This window comes from Carassius gibelio, chromosome B23, assembly GCF_023724105.1.
Source record: "Carassius gibelio isolate Cgi1373 ecotype wild population from Czech Republic chromosome B23, carGib1.2-hapl.c, whole genome shotgun sequence".
Taxonomy (NCBI): Eukaryota; Metazoa; Chordata; class Actinopteri; order Cypriniformes; family Cyprinidae; genus Carassius; species Carassius gibelio.
In genome coordinates this window covers 15,073,243-15,097,108 of record NC_068418.1, presented here as the reverse complement: position 1 = coordinate 15,097,108, position 23,866 = coordinate 15,073,243, and the positions used below count along the sequence as shown (strand labels likewise).

The 23,866-nt window shown below is 36.9% G+C and overlaps 3 protein-coding genes and 1 long non-coding RNA gene across 19 annotated transcripts in view; 1 reads left to right on the top strand and 3 right to left on the bottom strand.

The window, feature by feature from the left end:
* Positions 1-1,079: 1,079 nt before the first annotated feature.
* On the bottom strand, positions 1,080-7,898 carry LOC128011309 (short-chain dehydrogenase/reductase 3). The gene is made up of 6 exons (XM_052593552.1): positions 7,432-7,898; positions 4,598-4,741; positions 3,685-3,804; positions 2,720-2,958; positions 2,507-2,632; positions 1,080-2,383 (listed from the first exon to the last, which is right to left on the bottom strand). The coding sequence occupies exons 1-6, from the start codon at positions 7,627-7,629 to the stop codon at positions 2,299-2,301; spliced, it is 912 nt and encodes a 303-aa protein (XP_052449512.1). The 5' UTR covers positions 7,630-7,898; the 3' UTR covers positions 1,080-2,298.
* Positions 2,329-3,916, top strand: LOC128011311 (uncharacterized). The gene is made up of 2 exons (XR_008182526.1): positions 2,329-2,406; positions 2,686-3,916. It is a non-coding gene; the product is annotated as an uncharacterized LOC128011311 (long non-coding RNA).
* A 521-nt stretch (positions 7,899-8,419) lies between the features above and the next one.
* LOC128011936 (immunoglobulin superfamily member 21-like) lies at positions 8,420-18,643 on the bottom strand. The gene is made up of 10 exons (XM_052594741.1): positions 18,370-18,643; positions 14,727-14,839; positions 13,153-13,274; positions 12,908-13,026; positions 11,813-11,928; positions 11,190-11,670; positions 10,327-10,427; positions 9,617-9,809; positions 9,148-9,186; positions 8,420-9,064 (listed from the first exon to the last, which is right to left on the bottom strand). Exons 1-10 carry the CDS (start codon positions 18,431-18,433, stop codon positions 8,988-8,990), a joined length of 1,425 nt encoding a protein of 474 aa, XP_052450701.1. The 5' UTR covers positions 18,434-18,643; the 3' UTR covers positions 8,420-8,987.
* Positions 18,644-20,129: 1,486 nt separating this feature from the next.
* Positions 20,130-23,866, bottom strand: part of LOC128011413 (rho guanine nucleotide exchange factor 10-like protein) — a 44,461-nt gene continuing 40,724 nt past the window's right edge. For all 16 annotated transcript variants that reach the window (XM_052593766.1, XM_052593770.1, XM_052593767.1 and 13 more), the window contains 3 exons: positions 22,544-22,715; positions 22,236-22,358; positions 20,130-22,151 (listed from right to left, as the gene is read on the bottom strand). In XM_052593766.1, coding sequence (XP_052449726.1) covers positions 21,613-22,151; positions 22,236-22,358; positions 22,544-22,715 — 834 coding nt within the window. In that variant the 3' untranslated portion in view covers positions 20,130-21,612. The remainder of the gene's footprint in view (positions 22,152-22,235; positions 22,359-22,543; positions 22,716-23,866) is intronic.

Below are 23,866 nucleotides of genomic sequence, written 5' to 3'. Positions count from 1 at the left end.
TGTTCAACATCCCTGAAGTTATCTATTACGATAGGGACGAGTTACCATGTGCCCTACAAATTCTCCTAGTACCCATTCCTACTACTTTTCCACCTGTGCTGGGTGCCTGGGTCACATTAAACAGTTATTTTTTCTGGGCAAAGGGTTCATCACAGGGTGAGCTGTCTGTCCAACAACCTACTCAGATTTATCTACTATTTGGCTAACCTTGCTCTGAACTCACCCCCTGAGATTTGAGCTGACTTCTCCAACACACATGCACTCCATGACACAGTTTCATGTCCTGATCCCACTCTCAACAGTGTCCATCATTGCCGTTAGGCATGCCAAGACTCATTCTTCAGATTTTGTCATTTGTGTTATACAACATTTTGGGTGATTATTCCCACAGCGTACATTATTTATTTTATATAGTTCATCAGAAAGTAACTTTTCCTTTCAGCCACAAAGCAACTGCAGTGTGTAAAATGAAGAATGTGATGTGAATTGGTAATCACATAATTGTAATAGCGGCTTCGTGCCTGTTGTATGTCAGTTTCGGTCCCCAGTGTGCTTTGATAACACTCTATTGTCTTCTAATACCGCAGCAGGGATGCACTGCATGGAAAAAATTTGAGGGAGAGACGCTGAAAAAAAAAACATCTGCCTGTAGATTTGATTTTATGAGGTTACAGTCTTAGATCTTGCATCCAATTTGGCAAATCGAGGCGTAGGAGAAAATTGTGAACAGGCACTGCATTACCTACCCATCTGTTTGGTGCGATACAGCTGCACCGACAGCGAACATCAGCAGTTCAGCTAGGTGTGAGTGACAAAGCTGAATAAAATGACAAGTTCTAGATTCATCTATTAGTCTTCCAGTGGCTGACCCCTCTCCAGTGTGCTTTCCTGTTTAGCGGAGTTAGTGTTATGACAACCCTGCCCACAGTGAGCTCACGATTGGCTGGCCTGCAGCGGTGGAATGCTGACCATGAAATGCCTGTGAGTTTTGGCAGAGACAGAACAAGCACACTGCCAGGGACTGACACTTCCCTGTTTTCAAACCAACATGAACACCCACAAAATAACACTCACCGTGGTTTTTTTAAGCTCAAATACTGTTTATTTGAAGTTGACCGTAATATGAAGATAGACATGCTGGAATTACTTTAAACAAGTCCCATAAGGCAAAAGAATATACATTTTTTAACCTGGCCAAAATATATTTCTAATATATGTGGTAAACAGTACTGCTTAAATAAAAAATGAATATATTTAGTTTAAACCAAAATACATACTTTGAGAAAGAACATTCACTTCCAATCTTAACTTTTTTTTATTATGTTTTGGACAGTATTACATTTGGATTGAAATATATAGAATGGCCAAAAGATAAATGAGAAAACAGCTCAAACGTAATATTGAAATTGGATGTTTATGTCAGCAACTTAAAAAATATAAATATTTGAAAAATCTATACATTTGCCATATGTGGTTGAAGACTTGACTTTTGATTTACAAAAATGTTCTTAAAATCAGTGAAAATCTATAAAACTCCCAAGTCACACCTTACAAGGGCAAACAGGCCCTGATGAAAACCTCAGAGCATTGTAAAATTATTAAAGGGATAGTTCAACCAAAACTTTTATTTACCTCACGATTTACTCAGCCTCAGTGTATATGACGTTCTTCTTTCAGACAAATACAAAAAATGGTCCTGGTTCTTCCAATCTTTATAAAGATTATGAATGTTATAATGAATGTTGCTTGAGATTCTGAAGCCAAATAAAGTGCATCCATCCATCATAGAAAGTGCTCCACACTGCTCCAGGGGATTAATAAAGCCATTCGGAAGCAAATCGATACGTTTGTGTAAGCAAAATATCCATATTTAAAACTTTACATACCATAATCTCTAGCTTCCATTAACTGTCGTACTTGAGTTCAGAAGAGAGTGGCACTAGGATGGCTTGATGGGGAGTAAATAATGGGGTCATTTTCATTTTTGGGTAAACTATCCCTTTAATCGTTACAGTCTGTGCTCCTTACTATCACATTATCCAAAGAACGCATTCACCTACATGCCTGTGTGCAGTCCAGTATAGGGCAACAAATCCAAATCTATCCACATAAAACTCGCAGACATAACAGTTCCTGGAAAAAACAAAGGCATCTCGATATGCTGTTCCAATGACCCTTTCACAGTCTATAATTTTTTTGCGTCCACAAAGCAACAGATTGGTGTTTCCTGGACGTAGTGCTTGCTTTGCATTAAAAAAATGGTTTTGAGGATTTTTCACAGTCACACTGCTTCTAAGTTTATGTCCGTCCTTTGAATGTGTTCATACAGGTGTAGCTTCCTGAAAACTTATGGATCTCTTCCAGGGCAGCCTGGGGCAAAAGACTGTGAAGAAATCAAGAAGTTAGGTGCAGCCAATTGAAATATCTAATATATAATGCATAGAATAATCTTTTATGTAATACAGAATGGTGAATAAAAATGTTCCTACAACAGGGATAGTCTCACCTCTTAAGGATGACTAGAAAGTGCATGGTCCATGGCAGGACAACAAAGGCAGTGTTGGTCCTTACAGCTTCTACAGTGCGTTCGGCCACCATCTCAGGATTCAGAGGAGGAAACAGCTTAGGGAACCTAAAACATGTATTCATTTAATAATTTACAACTTTTTTTTTTTTTTTTACTAGGTCTTTATGTTTATCAGCCCCAGCAGCTCATTACCTAACTCTCATGCCCTGGAACATCTCTGTGTCAGTATGGAAGGGAAGCACCGTGGAGCAGCCCACTCCTGGACAGTCCAGCAGGCCTAGCGTCAGGCTCTCCATGAAGGCATAAGACGAGGCCTTGGATGTGCAGTAGTCGATGGCTCCAGGGATGGAGGAGAGGGAGAGAATGGAGTTAATGCACACCACGTGGCCGTTGCAGAGCTCCAGCATGCGAGGCAGAAATGCTTTCGTGGTCTGTGGGGGAGACAGACACAATTACACATTGTTCTGTTCCCTCAACCATCTTCTGGAAAATCCAACAATAACAATGAAAGCTTCAGAACTTCGGGGTCGGGAATGTGTTAATTGTCTAGTATTCTCTAGACTACCTTTAGTGAAAGTCAACAAGCATATTTGACCGGCTCAGCAGAAATATGAGCCCACATTTAGTGTTTGATCTCAAGTCATATGATGGCTCCTCTGCAAAACTCTATGTAAAACTGGCATTCAGAAAACGCCATGTGTTTGAGATTAGAGCAACAATATATTACAGCAATCCTCAGCATGAGCTACTACTGCAACTAAAGTCTCCAATGATCAGCTCTTGTTCTCATTGACTTTGAATGTGTGTAGCCTAAATCAGTCCATTTTCTTCTAAATGTTTAACTTTACCTATTCCACCAGTTCTTTTAGTACCATTCACTTTTGTTTGTGAATCTCTCTTGTATTTTTGTCTCTGACTCTTCTATGCGAGGAATGCGGTGTTACTTTTTCTCTTTTGGCAAAAACATGCTTAAATGATGAGGAACGCTTCCAAGAATTACAGCATGCCAAGTGACTTAACGTTAAGTAACTGAAAAATGTTCTGCAAAACACAAAGGAGTATCTAGAGTTCATGTTAGGTTCAAAGCAGGGTTACTGCACTACAACGAATTGAGCATTTGAGCAGCAAATAAGTTAAGATATTGATTCGTTTCTTACCCAGAACTGTCCAAGTGTGTTTATGTGCTGGGTTTTCAGGAGTGCGTCATCGTCACTGTCCATAAGAGTTTTTCCATGGACAACAGCTGCATTATTGACAAGAATGGTGACATCCCCGACCTGTGTGAGACCACATCGCATCCATTTAGAGCCAAATTTACTGTGTGGATAAGTAAAATTTTAATATTTTGGTTCCATGGAAAATAAAAGATTATTAATTATTACATTTACATTTAATCATTTGGCAGATCCTTTTATCCAAGGTGACTTACAAATGAGGAAAATGGATGCAAACAAAATAAAAAAAAAGAGCAATGATATGCAAGTGCTATAACAAGTCTCAGTAAGCTTAATGCAGCACATGGAGCAAGTTCTTTTTTTTTTGGTCAATTAGAAAATAAAATAAGAAAATATAGAAAACAGAATACCAAAAGATTAGAGAAGCTAGTGTTAGTAAATGAATAGAGTGCAAGTCTAAAAGGACCAAGTTTAGAATTAAATCGAATTAGAATTGAGAGTGCTAGAGTTAGAGTGTCTAATAAAGATGCAGGAGATGTGTTTTTAAAGAAGGCTAAGGACTCAGCTGCTCGGAAATGATTATTATGTAAAATATTATGTAAATTATGTACATTATGTAAAATAAATATAAATAATATAAATAATGCAATTATAATAATGCAACAAAAAAGCACTAGCCTATAAAAAGTATGGGAGTCTTCGGCATTAAAATACTTGAAAATCCTTAGCCTAGACCCTAGCAGCCACAAAGGGGGTGCTAGAGAGCACCATTCTGAAATCTTAAATGACAAAACAAGACACCTTACAGTCTTGTGGATGTATGTTTGAGACGGGGTCACTATGTAAACTCCTTTTATTGATCTCTTGAGACAAGGAAAGAAGGGTTTAAATATACCTTTTCCCTGAGCACTTTGGCTTGCTGGTACACTTCCTCTCTGTTGCCCACGTCGCACACAAAGTAATGGCACTCTGTTCCAGTCATGGAGATCTCCTCACATGTCTCTTTTAAACATTTCTCCGTGCGGCCCCACAAAATCACCTGAGGGAGGAAAGTCATGATTGGTGTAAAGTACATCCAGAACATCATTTACACTTTTCGACAACAGAAGGAGATTTTTACATTGTAAGCTGAGGGACAACTCTCTTTAACTCTGTGATGTATAATGCATGATTGCTACACATTGATGTATAGGTTGAGCTCTCTAAGGAGTTTCTGAATGAAGTATTTCCTTATCATTGTACACAAGGTTTTAGGGAGAGCCAGTGAGAGTGATAGAGGACAGGGTCAGGCTGTGTAGGTCGGTTAACTCTCTGGCTATTAGATCCATCACTCAGCAAGGTCAGCGAGAGGTAATGAACACAAGGATGAGTCCATCCCCTCCCCATCCTGTCAATCTCAATCCACCTCATAAACAAACATACACACATAAAACAGTCACATGTTCTGACCTTCTGAGCAACCCTTCACTATTCAAAGCCTCTCAAGGGAGAGCATTAGTGTGGGGGAATCTCACATAACCTGTCAAGAACATGTCCGGGTCCCTCCAAATTTATTTTATTTTAATTTTTTTTGCATTGTGACAGTACAAAACATTTAAATTAAATTAAATCAAATCAAATCATATCTTACAACCCTACGTAGAACAACTGTAAAATAAAAAAGAATAAAAAATTAAATAAAATAATCCACCTAGGGTATTTCCCTGCTTGCGCCTCTGGTAACCCTACATAGGACAACTGGAAAACTCCTTTATATAAAATATAATTTTGAGAGGGACAGAGTGAAATAGGGCAAGCAAGCAACAGATGTGCTTTCTTATGTGACATACTGCCTGACTCATGTCCCACCTAATGTCACAAAGAGCACATGGTGAGTGTCCCATTATCAGTAAAATTCAAGCAACAGAGCCACTGGGAGACATGGGCAGGAACAGCCTAACACCCCCTCATTAGTGCTGGCCCAGAGGGGTCAGGCATGGGCCAAAGCCCAGCTGGGAGTAGAGGAGTGCCAGCCTCTATTCACCTTCACCTTCCCACCTTTATACCTCATCCTTCACCATTTACATAAACTTTGTAGAACCTCATAATTCTAAATGTACATTTGTGAATATTATAATTCTGTTCAAGGATTTTAAACTCACAGACTAATGCAGTAGATTAGGTAAATAAAACACATATTTGAGGCCCAACTTGTGTCTGCTTGACTTGACTTTCATACACAGCTTCAGCTCCGTTGGCTTTCTGTTTGACTCTGTTCCTCTGGGATTCAGCCGTAAGCAGCCCACACAATAACACAAATGACATCATCAGCCCTGCTCTGCGAATCTGGCTGACCTGCCAGTGAACTTGGTTGTGGTAACCAATCTGTAAGGTGCTTCTCTGCCTACGACACCCCCTTGCAAATGATCCATTCGCACACCTATACATGTTGGGTGCACATTCACACACATGACTGCAGCACACACACTTCCACTCCCTCACATGCACAGTATTATTAATATTGTATTCCTGACACTTATTGCTTGTGCTTTTACTGGTGTTACTCTATTACTGGGAAGAGTGATATAGTAAGTATAGCTCAGTTTTATATTCATTAACAATAATCATAATAAACAAGATGATTTAGTTACAGTTCATCATGTATGACTGGGTATAGTTTGAACTTCCCTGGAAGGTTAAAGAGTCACACATGATTTGAGTTCAACAAAACAGTCGTGCCTGTCAGCAGCCCATTGTTGGGCAACTGTAAGAACATAAAGGCTTAGGAAACACCTGTGTTTGTCCGCAGGAGGAATATGAAACAGAACTCAAGGCTTCGGATGAGGGCAGCAACAGGTCACACTGCTTTCTGTTGACTGCGCTGACTGGAAAGCCATGCTGTGCCCCATCAGGACAAACTCAGCTATTTCAAAGTGTATTTACACAACCAAAAAGGTGTTTACTGCAATGTGAATAAATCAGATAAACACAACCCTTACTGGTTTTGTTTGGTTGTCAGTAATGCTGAAATAATAAACAAGCCGATCAATTATGTTACAGAAAAATGTCCTAAGTTAACGTTACTCACATTTGGAAGTTTGTGAGCTGAATCTGAGCTGATTCTTTTTCTTTCTCACTTTAAAACGTAGGCCCAATGTGTGAGTATTGTAGGAGTGCTGTGAATTTTTATAACCTAATCCATGTCAGCAAGTGAGCAACTTTGAAAGCGATATTTAAACCGGCGTTTTTTCACCTCTCCACATACGTTACCAGTAACTTAGACGCTAACGAACAGAAGAGACATTCGCCAGAGGTGGTAACCATAACAACAGTACGCCGCGTGCGCGCTTTCCGTTACGGCGGGTTACGTCGATAAATAACCTCGTTATGTTTAATTTTATTATGTGTCTATCCAAATGTATAACATAACTTTATTGTTCTGTTAAAAAAAGTTTTGTAGATGAATACGCTTGTTTAGCTTATCGCGTTAGTGGCGCCAAATTACAATTTGTGTTGCGCGAGACTAACCTCAGATTGCGCTTTGGAACTTACATTTCGCAATACACATTACATACCAATACAAACAGATTTTTTTATATATAAAACTTCTTTAAAAAAAGCTCAGATATATTTTCTATATGCGGTCCTTGATTAAGACTGAAATAAGCACTCAATTTATTTTATTCTATTTTAAATTAAAGAGCATGATGAATTGCGTTTAAACGAATAAAAACGCTAACGCAGCCTTACCTTTCTTGCTCCTTGTTTGGCGAACTCTTTAGCCAGGTGACGGCCGATTCCTCTTCCTCCTCCAGTGATGAGGACCACATCAGTGCCCAGATCTCTGCGCTTCTGGCGCGTAAACAAGCGCACGATCGCCCTTAACAAGCAAAAGAAGATCTGGAGAGGAAAAAGCAACGCGCATCCCAGCACCTTCATCTCCATCATGACTTTCAGATAGTCCGATCTTTCTATCGGTTTTGTGGAATAAAACAAGCCTGCAAGAAGCGAATTTGCTTGTCACTTGTCAGCTGTCAAAATGAACGCTGAAGTTCTTCTCTGAGTAACGGTAAATGCGTCCAGCTCTCCTGGTCTGAAGAAGAAAGTCCCTTAAAGTGCGAGTGGGTCATCAGCTTGCCAAATGTCTTGCCTACCTACGAATGAAGAACTGTCACACGTGAGAGCTCTCTCTCTCTCTGTGTGTCTGTCTGTGTGTGTGTGTGTGTGTGTGTGTGTCGATAAAGTGCGTGGAGAACGGTATAACATCAGCCAGTCTCCGTGCGCTTTATCTCAAGAGGCGGGACAGAACTCAAGTATCGTACGAAGATTGAGAGAAATAATTAGTGAAATATTTATTTATAATTTATGCTACACTGTTATCCTCTCATTGTGCGTGAATAAGTCATGATGATCACTGTTAAAGACTCGAAGGGGCTCATCGTGTAAACTTCTGTGAGATGAGGAATGTGTATCGGTTTTGTCATCCAACTTTCCAACATCCATCCATGCAAAAATTAAATTTCATTAAATAGTTAATCTCAAGTAGCAAGAACTCGGAAAACTCGAGTTCCACAGCTAACAGGGAACGTTCTCCGTCACGCCAACATTTACATTTTGTTCAAACAAAAGAAAGAAATTAAATTAAAATATCTCTGTATCAGAGATGCAGAGATAACGAGGTTGTGCTATTAATGCTTTACATCACTGCTTGAGGAACTTCTCAGTGCACACCAGCCAGAAGAGTCTATGGACATTTAATGCATAAAAAAGGTATCATGTCTGAAGATCTATACCGTCATCTAGAGGTCATATGCAGTAGGTGAATCTCATTCTCAACATTCAATAGCTTGAACCATGAAGTCAAGTAAGTGATTTTGCACTCAACAGCTGGGATATAAAGAACAACATTAATGAAATGACATTACAATAAGCTGTTTAGAATGATGAAAGCTGTAATGTATGTCCAGGATTATCTGTAGGCTATATGGGCCGTCCCATTCCACTTCTCTCTAATCCTTTTCTGCAACACAGCTGTGCACAAATACAATGTAGAGTTTATGAAGTCAAAGCATGAATATGTCAGTGTATTGTGCCAAAACAGGTGCGGAACAAACTGAGCTGAATCGTTGTCACATGGTTGGGGTGGTCAGGGTGGGTTGAGCTTATCGTTCTCATTCTGAGCACATATTTCTCTGCAGCAGTCTCAGTCCTGGATTATAGCGTAGCTGCTGGACAGCGACAGAGATGGCAGAGGAGCTGACAGAGTATCAGAGAGGGTTACTAATGGAAAGCGCATCCCATAGTGCTCATGTTAACTCCAGAGTCAATGACAACAGCAGCAACATCAGTGAGGGCCCAAGCATGTCTCCAGCAGAATCGCCAACTGAAAATGATTTAACAGTCACGGTGAGAGTTTATCTACAATACTGTTAGATATGTAATATGTAGGATGTTTTTGTGCCTTACACTTCAGTTGTTTAGTCTCCTTCTTGATCCTGGGATTTTCTGTTAAAAAATGTAAACTTTAGTTAAACTGTAAATGGTCCATAAACCATGTCCATAAATAGTTATGCATGCTGGTATCAAAAAAATAACATACACTGTGTGTGCACTATTTTATTTATTTTATTTTTTTTGCCCACTGATCAAACACTGTGATGTCTTTTGAATATAAACAGCTTACTGCGATTATATCTCACTAAACAGAATGAGACATTTCATTATTGAGTACAAATAAAATAATGTAAGAAATAGGGATGTTTGGCAATGGACTGAACATTTTAATGTATGTGAGTGCTGGATAAAGTCACTGTGAGCGTCAGATGTGGATCCAGCATTGTGAAGCAGACACATCTTAGGAAGAAACTGGACAGTTATCTAAGTGTTGGCTACAGACCACTTGAATTATTTGTGATGCATCTTCTGGTATACTGACCAAATACTATGAGGCGGGTGTGAGTGTTGGTAGATCCCAGTGGGTTTTGGACTGTGCAGCGATACATGGATCCGTTGAGCTCAGCTGGGACTCTCTCCAGAACCAGTACTTTCCCAAATCTCTCTTCACTTCCATCCAGCAGAGGTCCTCCCACACGTGTCCATGTGAAAAGAGGCTCTGGAAACACTTTATTCTGTGACACAAAGAGAAAACCAAAATATTCATTCAACAATTCAGACATTTAAAGCACTGAGCATGGTTATACCCTGCAGAGTATATAGTTGATATCTTTAGACATGCAAGTGTGAAACATTACAAACAAAGCTAAAATATTTATGTGGAGTTGCTAGGGAGACTCTTTTTAATCATTTATATACATTTGCTAAACACCACTGGCAGTATTCATTTGCTCATATATTTTATACTTGAAGAGAATATTAAACATTTTTCAAAAGAAGCTCTCAAAGACATTTAAGGTACACTATAAATTATTAAAACCAAATTATTTAGTTCAACATTTCCGAAAGACATTGGTAGGCATTATAATGTAAAACATTTGCCATTGCTGTTTGCCGTGCATTCAAATTAGAGCAGGCATATTCTGCTGAGACAAAAACATGAATCACTGCTACTGTTAAGCTGCATTGTTTGCAAATAATTATTTTGCACCACTTTATATGCTAGAAACATTTCTTCTTTCATGACTGTACCGCTTTGGGCCCCATTTGGAATCCCTCCACTTTGATGCGAACCGTGTCTCCCACTTTTGCTCTGATTGGTGCCACAGAGAGTTTCGGGCCTTTTGGAGCAGCTTGAAAACAGTGAGAAGTAAAAGTGTTGTCATTATATCAGAGGAGGCAGAGAGTCATGGTCTTCCATTTATATATATATATATATATATATATGTACACATACACACACATATATATATATATATATATATATATATATATGTTATACCCTGTGTAAACAGTAAGGCTTAGTCTAATATGGTAACAGTAACTAGCATTAAAATATATATGTATATATTTCAAAAAGACCAATAATTAAAATCAATAATTTTAAAGTGAATTTAGGTATCACTAATTTATTTACACTATGAAAAATGTATATTAATTTTGCTAATTGGTAAAGATTGCATTTAATAGTGTTTGCAAATTCGAAGATGAAGTAAATGTTGAAGTAAAGTAAATCTTAGTGTAAAAACAGGACAAAGGAGCAAACATGATGAAAATATGAAATAAAAAAACTTATATTGTGAAATATATTGTGAGACACTAATAAACATACTTAAGGCCCATTCACACCAATAATAACTATAAAGACAAATATATCAGCGTCTGTTTAACTTTGTTTATCGGCTGGAAAAAATCTTTCTGAAATTGATTCCAATGATTTCGTTTCTCTGTGCCTTTATCATTATAGCTGTGCCGTGGGCCCTGCTATTCTTTTATATTGAGAATGTTTTTTAGAACTATATCTTTAGCGTTATCTTCATAGTTATCGTCTTTGGTGTGAACAGGCCTTTAGACTCAGTAAATGTATTTGGTAACGTATATAAAGGGACACTCACAGAGCGTAACCTCTGCCTTCATGGGCATGGAAAGAGCAGGGTGCTTGACTTCACAGGTGAACAGAGCCTCATTGTCCAGCTGTGGGTTCAAGTGCCATGTCAGCATGGCTTGGACCTCCAAAGTACCGTCATGAAGCTCAGACTGTGTATGGTTGAAGTAATACATCGGGCTTGAGCTCAGCACCCAGCGGGGAAACTCTCGGCTGATCACAATCTCTGGGATGACCTCTGTGGTGGGACTGGCTTCCTCTTGACCAGGGGCTCCAGATGTGTAACTGCGCTGGGGCCGGTCCTTATCCAGACGCACCGGCTCGCTGTGAGGGTCCAGGAAAGAAAGAGACTTCTGAACTTTTGTATCATCCAGTTCTCGACTCACAAGCGGCTGGTTATCTAGGGCAGCGAGCAAGCCTCTGTTTTCCACTTTCTCAGTAGACGTGAAAGGATGGACTTCTATAAGTTCTCCATCCCTCTTGAAGTACACCTGAGTTTGGTGAAGAAATAATTACGAAAAGTTACAACTGAACGGCAAAGAAACAAATTTCCATTTAAATAACCTCCGCTTTGTGCATGTCCGTCTTTATTTAGGTTTTAATTTAGAGCTTGTTTTTAATTCTTCTACTAACCACCGGGGCAGGTTTTCCTCCAGTTACAATGCAAACAAGCGTGAAATTTTGAGCCTCGTAGCGACTGAATCGAGCTGGCTGATTTGCTGCCTCAACAGATATTGATTTTGGTGGAGCTGAGAAAAACAAAGACATTGAAAACTCATTATAAATCAATAGCTTCACACCAGCAATTCAAAGAAATAAGCAGAGAGGACAGTGCAGCATTCAAAGTAATTATTAGTATCTTTCCCTCAAGAGCACTTTTGTGCTTCAGACCGCAAGCCAGGAGATCCTCATTTAATGAGCTTTCAGTTTATAAGGAAAGTGCATTAATATAGGGAAGATTTATATCACAATAGCAAAATCTCTTGTTTTAAGTCAGTAAACCATGTGAAATCTTTCTAATGATTTCTTAGTTGCCATGAAATAAACTTGAGCTCGTATCTCACTTATATGTCACGGCATATTACATCGGATTGAAATGTATTAATTTACAAGTGCATGCCGAGGGAAATTGCATGAATACCCTGCTGAATATTCCCAGACTTTATGGGCATGTACGTACTTGCACAAGCAATTAAGATAGAGAGACTGAGAATTGAAAATATTGTCCTGGTTTTGATACCAAAAAGATATTCAGTACACACTATTATTGTACTATTAGGATAATACACTGCTCAATCAAAATAAGCATCTTTATCAAGTAGTTAATCATGAATTTTCCATTATCTGTATTACATTTACAGACAATCCTTTCCAATAACAGAAAAGTGCACTGAAATGTTTTTTTTTTCTTTTTCCAGAGGTTACAGATATAGTTCACACAAAAATGAGAATTCTGCCTTAATGGACTCTTTCTCGTGTTGTTCCAAACCTCTTTCTTGTGTGGGACACAAATGAAAATATATCTGTCAGTTGGGCCCAAAGTTTTTCTTTCATGTACCCAAAAGAAAGAAAGTCACACAGGTTTGAAAGAACATGACTTTTAGAAGAACTATGGCAGTTAATAACAGAATATAATGGATTTTGTTTTGCAAATCCCTGCATTTTTATGACCACATACAATGCCTCAATGTAAAAAATTGTGTATGATGGTTTAAAACTAGAACCTACACATGACATTAAGAGTGATACTCCCAGATGCCAAGACCACCTTCTCTCTAGATATCCTGTCATAGATCCCCACGTGGCATTCATATGGTCCATCATCTTCCATCTGGACCTCAGGGAGCCTGAGAACAGTGAGGAACAATCTGTCTAAACACATAACAGCAGTCATAAAAATAGCACTGTGCGTGCCGAGAGGAAAGCCAAGTAATATCCACTATAAACTGCGCTCTGCTGGATATAACTATAACCTGACAGTTGACTGGTAAACAAGGTCCTCTCGTCTGCGGAAGTCCTCCATGTGAGAAAAATTGGTGTTGTACATGGCGTCGTAGGTGAAAATTTTCTGTTTTGATGTTCCACCTTCCGTCACCTTTGAAAAAAAGAACAATATACTATCATGTACTGGGTAAAAGAAAGTTGAGAAATTTTTTTTTGCATTTACATGTTGGTAAATAATTGATTATTTGCAATAATTCACATAAATGTTCTTGTAAGTTCAGAAATAGCTAAAAAAAAGGTCTTTAGTGCATGTATAAAGTCATCTTATTAACTACAGTATGGACAAGATCCATTAACATCTGACAACCACATTTGCAGTTATGCACCTGGCAGACACTTAGATTCAAAGCAAATTAATTGCTTTCAAGATAAATTTTCTTTTTTTTTTTTAAATAAACAAAATGGTTTGATGCACTGTAAAAAAATGACTGTGATTTTAACGGTAAAGAACTGTGAAAATGCTACAGTACAGTACGGTAATTTCCTGTTACAGGGAAACTTTACAGGGAAAAACCATGAACTTACGTTCCCGGAATTCTCTGCGTTGCATTTCAAATTTTGTTTGAATTTGATGTTTTTTCTTTGAAATAACTATGTTTCTTCTTAATTTCTTCTCATCTGTTATGTTTATTAGGTTTGTATGTTACATAAAATGTTGTTAAATTAATGTTTATTGCATATTTCAGTTTAATGAGTCTCACCATGATGGTGTTTAGTGCTTGTGTGAATGACACCCTGCACCTTCTATGTATCTTATTATTTAAAAGCTGCTTGTGATGGGCTTTATTTCACCACGTGACTTTCTCATCACCACCTGCTTTTGGTGATTACCAGTGTAATACAAAGGTACAAAGGTACAAAACAGATTTCAGTACTTCAATAAGTTCGTAAATTAATATTATATCAGTTAAATTATGGTATTAAACTGTAAATATAGAGTAAATCCGTTAAACCTACAACAGTGTAACTGTATTTTTTACGGTATAAAACCGTTAAACCAAAAACGGTTTTACCGTATTTTTACAGTATAATTCTGGCAACCACAGCTGCCGTTTTTTCACCGTATATTTTACGGAATATTTTTAACAGTGTATTTTGTTCTCTATACATTTTTAATAGTTTGTATGATTTCCAGCGGAGGGGGATAGATGCAGAAAAGCTAAAATAATTTATGATTTTCTAAGTTATTAAATAAACATGATATATTGGAAATGTCTTTTTTTAAATGTCATGGAAATATATTGGCATACTGATGTGTTTAATTGAATGTTTTATCCGTTGGCTCATCAAACCTGACACACTTATGTCTCTGTGTGACGACAAAATGAAAACAGCTTGTCCTAAAATCACTGAGCCATTCACTCTTAATCCTGAATTTATTTTCATATTTTTGACAGCTTCTGTTCTCACAATGTCAATTTGCCAACTAAAAGAGTTTGAAAAGGCACAAAAACTAGCACACTGAAAAACAAGTGATTATTTTTTTCCAGGATGCTGAAATAAAAGGCGTACCATGCAAAGATGAAGCTCGGACCCCACTTACCCGAAACCACACAATCTCTCGTAAGTTGCCATCGGTCCTGAAATTGCACTTCAAAGTCACTGTGTCCCCCATAACCACAGGAGGGAGAGGCTCAATGGTGACTGTTAAATAACCTGGAAAAAGATAGCAGTGTCACTTTCTGAATGCATTATTACATCCTCAAATTGCACAGCCCTCCTTTAAAATCCCATTCAAATTACCAGCAATGAGTTCTAGCAAAATTACAGTGCTCTCCTCATTTCTGAACTCATTAAGTCATAAGTTAGCAAAACGGAGTGCTTTTGAAGAACGCATTATAAACCTTCCCCAAGAGAGGTCATACTGCAATGACAGTGAAATTATAGCATTTAATGAGCTCTTGATCCAAGTTGTGAATATTTCAGATCAGAAAGCATGATTGCAAAAACCAATATTAATGGATATTGTCCGCAAGATGATGTCTCTGTGGTGTTTCATTTATTTTTATCATCTCCTCGCAGCATGAAATAACAGCATTTCATTGGCACAAACCTGACAGGTATAACTGATTATCCATTATTCAACCAATTCTTTTTGTAATGACATTGATCCAGAAAAAAACAGTTCTTAAAACAATGTCTGTATTACAGACATATTAGTATTCATAGATTTCTGCTCTCAACTATGGCAAAATAAAAAGCAAACCAAAAACTAAATAGAACCAAAAACCAAAGTATGTTACTCTATAAAAATAAACTTTAAAATAAATGATAAATAACAGACTTTAATCAGCACATTATATAGGAAATGTCTCCTTGATTATTTAACAAACTCTGCTTGTATGACATTGAAAATGTAAAAAAAAAAAAAGTGCCCTTATTATGGGTTATGAAAGGGTCATATTTTGGTTTTAGGAGTCCCTAACAACAGGTTAACATGCATGCAAGGTCAAAAAACACTTTGATTGTCTTATAATTTTTAATTTAATTTTATTTTATTTAACTGTATTTGCTCAACGACTCCCAAATGATTTGTATAACTATTGTATAACATTTTTCCAAACCCCTACTTTCAGCCTGTAATGCCTGATAAAGCAGCGTTTGAACTGTAATAACTTACATTATTAACACATACACGTGCACTTTCAGATTTAAAACTTTGCAGAGTGTTTTCATTCACTTGAAGCGATGTGAAACAAAACACAAAACTAAACACAACAGAACATAAAGCAAAGCAAAATTTCAAAATGTAAAGAAACAAAATAAAAGCAAAAGAAGCTGAAAAAAATTACAACAAAAAAACAATATAAGTGCTACACACAATAAAACAAAACGTAAAGAAAACAAAGTAAACTCAAAAGAAACAATGTGAAAAGCTACAAAAAAATAAGAAACGGTAAAGTAATAAAAAAAGTTAAAGTGAATGAAAAAAAAACCTTTAAAAAAACAAAACAAAGCAAAATCTTTAAAAACAAATACCACCCAATTAGAGTTTTTTTTACAAACTCTAGACACAATGCAAAATCTACTATAAATACTGGATAATCAAAAAAGAAAAAAAGGTAAAGAAACAAGAAGTTAAATCAAACGAAGCAAAGTGAAACGAAACAAAACAAATAAACAAAAAGCAAAGCTAAATAGAATATAAATGCTACATCAACTATAAATCAAACACCCATCTGTTTAAAAAAGGATTTGAAAAGATGCTACACACTCATTGTTTAGTGCATTACACTATTACATAATGGTTGTCACAAAGATGGATTCTTTGTGTAGTTTGATGCTTCATGATCTAAAGCTAGATTTCATCTCTTCCAAGTCTTCCAGCCATCAGTGCTGCCAGAGCTGTGTCCCTGTCCTAATAAAATGAAAGGACTTAGTTTACAATTGTTACTCAAATTTTTACCAACATCAGATAGACAGCATGAAATGCCTTCATATCTTGAACAATTGTGAAAAGCAGCCATGTCTTGCTGAGTGCTGTAGTTCCATTGAAACAGTCACCATGTACCGAGCACAGGCATCAGAGTGGGAGGCAATCGGCCTATAATCTGTCACAAATTCACTGACCTACAAAATCCCACTGCTCCACCGTATTGGCTTTTTTAAACTGTGACGTCAGTGAATGGATTATTTTTTTTCAGTGTGTGTGTGTGTGTGTGTGTGTTTCTTCTTTCCCTAATCCATGGTATTTTCTCCATCATCCAAGTGAATCTATAGGCTGCCCCACATGCAACACAGGATACTGAGAATGTCCTGAGTGGAGACCGTCAATTTTGAGGGTTTATGACAGTCCCACACCACATAAGCACCTTTTATAGACTGCAATAATCTTGGAAATCACAGAAAATCAATCTCCGGTCAAATGTCAAAGTTGGTTGGAAATGTTAATGGTGATGTTTAAGGATTAGTTGGGCCGCTGTGATGATTTCAGTAATCTGTTTGATTATATAAACATGCATAAAAGCATATCAAAGGTTAAAGTGTATTAAAGATGCCTAGCGTACTCACAAGAATTTTGTGTTATCTGTGAATATGATGGATGCATTATACAGTCTGAAACAGTGGAGAAATTGATCAAAAATAATCAATGACATCAGTTAAACACTGATTGCTAGGTCACCATATATAATTAAGGAGACGTGTTTTCTTTTTTCATACCCATATTTACATTATTTACATAACGTCCAATCAATATTGGTTTTTAATGACTTATTCTTAAACCTTTACAATGAATTTGCCCCAATCTTTGCAGTAAATCATGACCTTTACTAAACAGTATCATTATTATTTACTCTAGTGTAAATTCCAGTTCTGTGAAACTCATTAAACAAAAGTCAAAAATCTTATATATATATATATATATATATATATATATATATATATATCATGATAATACTTGAATATGAAATCTGTTAAAAAGACTTGAGAGCTAAAGCAAAACACAGAAGGCTTAAATCACATATCTATGATTACAAATAAAGAAACATGGCTAATGGTGCACTTCTCAAACCTTCTGGACCTCTAATATGATCTGACCGGTGACATTAAGTGCTCAACTCAAGGGAATGAGACATGACAGGATGCTAGGGCAGCATTATTAAGTTACAGTAAAGAATTTGATGGCTAGAATCACTGATTCATGTCAAGAACACGCACTCTGTCTCTCAATGCATGCATATAGGCTTGAAAGAAAAAAAATGAACTCTACTCACCCTCAAATTAAAAATACTTATTACATAATATTATATCTGCTTGCTCTTAACTGTATATACCTGCACTACTGTTCTCCAATCAATGACCTTTAATTATTTCAGAGTGCAGATAACCCCTCATAAAACTGGGTCAGGACAAAAGATTAAGCTTTATCCTCAAAATAACCACCCATCAAAAACATTAAACAAGTGCACCTGAGTTTAAAGGACAAGCCACCTCAATCAAGAAATCCTTCAATCTAGGCATTCATACAGTGTGGAGAAGAATAGCCTGTAAGTTGGCTGTAAACATATAGTGCAGATGTGCTTTGGGTGGTTTGGTATGAACCTACCAAAATGTTAGTACGGACAAATATACTATACATTCAGTCCAAAGAGCGACTCTTAATTAAGTGCAGAGAAAATATCGGCATGGTATGACTTTTACAGCTGTTCTCTGCTTAAATCATACATAATTCAAGTTAAACTTACCTATAACGAAATCCAGCAGGTCAGCACACAGGAGCAAAGATAAAGTAATTATACTTATACTCATCTCTTTTGCGTTATTTTAATATCAGTCAATGCCGCAAGAGTGTCAGTATTCCATCTTAATATTATGTCAATGTCATCCTCCGTACAAAGCTGAAATACTGAGTAACTCGTCGCGATTCTGCCTGTGATTTCTCATGGTGTCCTTCTAAGGGAGCAGCAGCAGCAGCAGCAGCATCTCTCGCGTGCAGATTCACCAGAGCAACAGATTTGAATGAATTCATTCTCTCGTGCGCGCGCAGTCATTAACTCACACTCGCTCAGTAACCCCGAGCACTCGGAGCAAACGACTGCCCAGGGAAAAACACTTAATGCTACGTTATTTACATATTAAGGTTAGTATAAAACACTTCTGTGTTTACTCTAAAATTGTAACATTTGTTGTATGGATGGGGACATTTTTAAGTGATGAAATATGTGGTTTACTAATATACAATAATTATTAATTATTAATTAATTATTAATTAAGTGCTAGGCTATAGAGAGACTTCTATATGGATTGTCAGTTTTTGGCGCTCACACAAATACACAATATAAAAGGGTACATGACATTGATAGATACCTCTCAGTATATTGTGATCATAGAGGAGCAGGTCAGACATTTTTCCACAGAAACTGGGTTATTTTTTTCCCTCTGTCTCTCTCAGCAGTTTCTCTCATATTTTCTTTTCACACAGAGACGTGAAGCACAAGCCACATTGTAAAGACTAAGAAATTGTTATGTAAAAATGCGGTGGGAAAAACTTGTTACTAGCTTAAACACTATAAAATAACATCTCTCGCGCGCAGATTCACCAATATATATATATATATATATATATTTTATAGGTCAATGTATATCGTCTATGTACATTAGTGGTGTTATGCTACCGTTTAGTTCAGGTTCATATGAAAATGATATTCAAAAAATTAATGGTTATGAATTGTAAATGGGTAGCAATATACTTTAAACTATATTTGCCTTTTTTGTTTAACCATAAATGTAAGAGGATGCGTTTTCTTTACAGAGCATTTTAACTCAACACACATTGTATTATAAGTACAGTTATTTTTACATCTTCCATAGTCACAGAGGTATGAACAACGTGCTTCTATTTAAGTTTTACAAAGGAGGGGCATTATCTTGATCAAGTCCTTCAATTAGCAATAATGAGATTCTTGATTTCCCATTAGACACAAAGCAATCAAACATCTCTAATTAGAAACCTTTGATGTAAGCATAGTTAACAGCTCCTTAAACTAAATGATGCTCCTTATTAATCACAACACAACATACCTTACTGTCTTAGAGGGAAAACACCATTCTCAAAGTAAACCAAAGTTTCTCCTTTGCCAACACAACCTAGCTTGATGCATTTGAGAATGAATTGCATCATGTCATTTACTTGACAAACAACAGGAATAGCACAAAATTATTAGACTGAATGAGCAAATCCTTCTGCTATGAGAACAATGAGTGGCTGTTAGACAGCTCCTTTCAATCCTGACAGATCAGTTTTGCTTCACGTCTGCCAGAGACGTGATTTGGCATCCTCTTCACGTAGCACTGGTGTCACAACGTGCATATATTAACCGCTGCCTGAGCTGCGCCATACTGCGTTTGCTGATATGTTTACCGTGAGAGCTGGCAGTGGCTGCCCAGAGATAAAAGGCTGAAAATATGCTGAGATTCAACATAAAATATTACTCTGCACTATTAATTTACAGCACAATGCCATTTCAAAACCATTTAATGTTCAGTCAGTTTCAAATCAAATGAAATAGTAATAGAAAAATTGCAGAGACTTCAATCATTGTAAATATGACTTAATTTTTTTTCACAAAGTGACACAGCGAACAACGAGATCCATCAAACACAAGTACCTACACCGAAGACTTTGCTTCTTCTTATCACATTTCACACTAAATTAACATTGAAACACATTTAAATAGACAGACTCCGAATATTCAACTACCTTACTTTTCTGTACACACTGCTTTGGTGGTGCGGCATATAAAAAAACATCTTTTATCACTTAAACAAGAAAGAACTGGGTCACAGTCAATACTCCTATACATACTAAGGATTACTTCTTGTATTACATCTGAAAAAAACAACAACGCTTACCCTGATTCCTTGCATGCAGATAGAATATAATCAAATATCAAATATATTAAATGGGTGGTATAAGTCGTTAATAGTGGAATTTACAAAAGTTGTTATTTTGTTTTATATTCAGTTGAGGTACATTATATATGAAGCACATGCTATTATTATGACAGACGAATATTGAATGGAATGCTTGTTTATCAACTTCAAGGAACATTCCGGCTTCCTTAAAAGAATTTGTGACATTATGGGTATTACCATCAAAAAAGTTAAATACTTTTAACTTATCCCTTGTTTTCTATAAAAAAAAACAAATGTGTGACACCGAACACAAAACGACACAAAATCAGTCATAAGGGTCAATTTTTTTTTAACTGAGATTGATACATACAAATAACATTTTGATGTATTTACGTAATGGAACATAATCTTTACTTAATATCTAAAAAATGTTTGCCTAAAAATCTATAATTTGGACCCATATAATGTATTTTTGGCTTTTGCTACAAACATACCCATGCTATATAAGACTGGTTTTGTGGTCCAAAGTGATTGGGGCCAATTTAGGATTTATTTGTTAAGCTTAATTATTAAACATTAATTATTCTGTTAAAATATGTATTATTTGAGCTACAAAGCTTTTTAAATCATCCAAAATAAATTCAGTTAAGGGTTAGAAGGTTTATGGCACTGCATTGTTTTGCTTTTTTCACACTAAAATCATGTTAAACGTGTTGTTTTAGGTCCTATGGTTATGCTATTGAAACTGAATATCTTAAAATATTTACAAACGGGCCCTTTCACTTCTATTGTAAGGGCCTCACAGTAGCCCTGATTCATTTTTTTCTTAAAGAAGGACATTTTTCGTGCAAACCCACGTTATGCCACAAATGCTGCCGCAGCTTAACTGTTTCTGAACCTGGAATATTCGTTCAAATTCAAAACCTTCTGGAGGAGAAGTGAAATAAATAATCCTCATAAGCCATACAGGCTTACAGTCTGTTTGTCCTTCAATGATCCAACAATCCTTCATCACTGCAAAAAAAAAAAAAAAAACACGATGAAAGCCAAAGGAAGGAGATTTCATTACTGCCTCAAATTGTAATGGGCAGCTGCCAGACCATGAGCATGTTCTCGTTGGAGTCAGAAGAGTTGGAGGAATTAGCGAGTCGACGGAACCCTTTTCCACCGGATATAACGGCGGTTGAAGTCACTTTCTCCCTACGTCCCGCTTCCTTAGATGATGGCCCAGGCCCTTTGACCCAAACCTCAGGGTCATCACTCAGCTCATAGATGGAACCGTCCTCTAGGGTGTGCTCCAGAGAGTCCTGGGTCGAGTCGGATGTTTCTTCGGGCCGAGCCGTCAGGAGCTTTCCTGGGAGCTGAGAGGTAGAACGGAGGTGGTACTGCAGTAGCACTCCTTTAGCTTTGGCTTCTGCCTGAGGAGAGCCATCCGCCTGCTGGAGGGACTCCTGAAAGGAATCTGTCGCCTCCTTATCTTCAGCGCCACTGCTTGAATCCCCACCTTCCATTGCAGAATCCCGCTTTAGAAAATCTTGGGATAAAATGCTGGAGGTGGCAACCAAGAATTCAACAGGGCCGTTGTGAGCGTTAAGTGACGTCATGCCTTTTCCTGATGGGAAAGAGTGACCGTTTGTGTTTGGTAACACAAAGAAGGCTTAGATGCAATGCTTTTTTTGTTTAAATTGCTGCTCACCTGTTATTTTGGGAATGCCCTCCAGTCTGGGCACCGGCAGGGTGACAATAATGCCCTGAGCTGTGCCAACCCACAACAGTCCTTGGCAGATGAGCAGGCTGGTTACACACACAGTTTTTTGACCTATGAAGAAAATATGATGAATTGTCTTTATTTTTATTTTTTTTATTAATTTTGCTACCAACTCCTGCTCCGTTTAAAACATTTTTGTAGATGTACTTGCCACTCATGCCCCTTTGAGGACCTGTGTGCCAAAACATTATCCTACAGAATTCATATCATGCAGCATAATCGCATATTGGACTTGCCAGGGCTCAAATATGCAGAGGGTGTTGAAATGTTGATCTCTTGGAGGTGTTCCAATGTTTCTGTGTGAAACAGACGTAGGGATGATCCCTCTGAAAACGCCATCCACACCCCTCCTCCGGCGCGCACCATGTGGGTCACACCAACCATGGGGTTTGGATGAACTTCAAAACTCTGGGAATCATAAAAGATACAAAATAATGATGAAAATGCATAAAAACAAAGGCGAGCAAGAGGAATGGTGAATTTAGAGGGAAAGAGACAAAGAAATGAAAGCTAAACATCAAAGTTTAGGCCAACACTGTGGACTGTAGTGCTCAAAGAAGGGAGATATTCGATGTCAGGGTATATCCTGCTGAAAGAAAGTCTGTTTGGGCAGATGAGGCTGGGCATATTACATCAGAGACATGAGAGAAATCTTAAGGAAAACCATAAAAGCTTAAATTAGGAAATAATCCACTTAAATCCACTAAGAATGTTTGGGAAATGGATAATTTCAAAAGTCAAAATAACACAGCAGTAATTACAGTAAGATGCAATAATAATATTTTATATCTTTTTGTGTGTATGTGTATACACACACACCCACACTTTATCATTTTCTGATTATATTAGGAAAATATGTGATTCTCTCTCTCTCTCTCTCCCTCTCTCTCTCTCTCTCTCTCTCTCTCTATATATATATATACACACATTTGTATATATATATTTTATATTTTTCTAATATAATCACAAAAGATAAAATATACAAAAGAAAAAGTTAGGTTATGTGTTAATTGTAGAGATTTATTTATACACTCTTTTAGTAACAATACTTGTTGGACCAAACAATGTTTTGAAATTTTTTATGGTATGCATGTTTTCTTTCTTTATGTATTTATGTATTTATTTATTGTAGCCAGGACTTCTAGCTCTGCATCAAAATGTTTTATGTATAATACTTTTATTTAACAAGAATCCACTGAATTGACCACAAGTGACAGTAAAGACATTTCATGTTAAAATAATTATTTTTCATATAATTTATCATTCAAACTAAACCCTTGAAATATTAAGAAATATTAAACAGCACTGTTTTCAACATAATGATAATGATAATAATGATACATGATTTCTGAAGGATCATGTGACACTGAAGACTGGAATAATGATGCTGAAAATACAGCTTAGAATTCATTGTATAAATTACATTTGTAAATGATGCTGGAAACAGTTAATTTAAATTGTTATAACATTTCACAATGTTTCCTTGTTACATGCCTTGCAGTTTAACCGTTTTTTTTTTTTTTTTTTTGTAGCCACATAATTACCATCTATGCCTGTAC

What these genes read in the sequence shown, in the direction of transcription:
- LOC128011309 (XM_052593552.1), bottom strand. Translation starts at nt 7,629, where the DNA reads ATGATGGAGATGAAGGTGCTGGGATGCGCGTTGCTTTTTCCTCTCCAG. An exon ending in CCAAACAAGGAGCAAGAAAG is followed by an intron (nt 4,742 to 7,431) that starts GTAAGGCTGCGT and finishes TTCCTCCCTCAG; the next exon opens with GTGATTTTGTGGGGCCGCAC. An exon ending in CCAAAGTGCTCAGGGAAAAG is followed by an intron (nt 3,805 to 4,597) that starts GTATATTTAAAC and finishes GGTCTCACACAG; the next exon opens with GTCGGGGATGTCACCATTCT.
- LOC128011936 (XM_052594741.1), bottom strand. Translation starts at nt 18,433, where the DNA reads ATGAGTATAAGTATAATTACTTTATCTTTGCTCCTGTGTGCTGACCTG. An exon ending in GAGAGATTGTGTGGTTTCGG is followed by an intron (nt 13,275 to 14,726) that starts GTAAGTGGGGTC and finishes TTTTTTTCAAAG; the next exon opens with GTGACGGAAGGTGGAACATC. An exon ending in GTTTACCAGTCAACTGTCAG is followed by an intron (nt 13,027 to 13,152) that starts GTTATAGTTATA and finishes CACTGTTCTCAG; the next exon opens with GCTCCCTGAGGTCCAGATGG.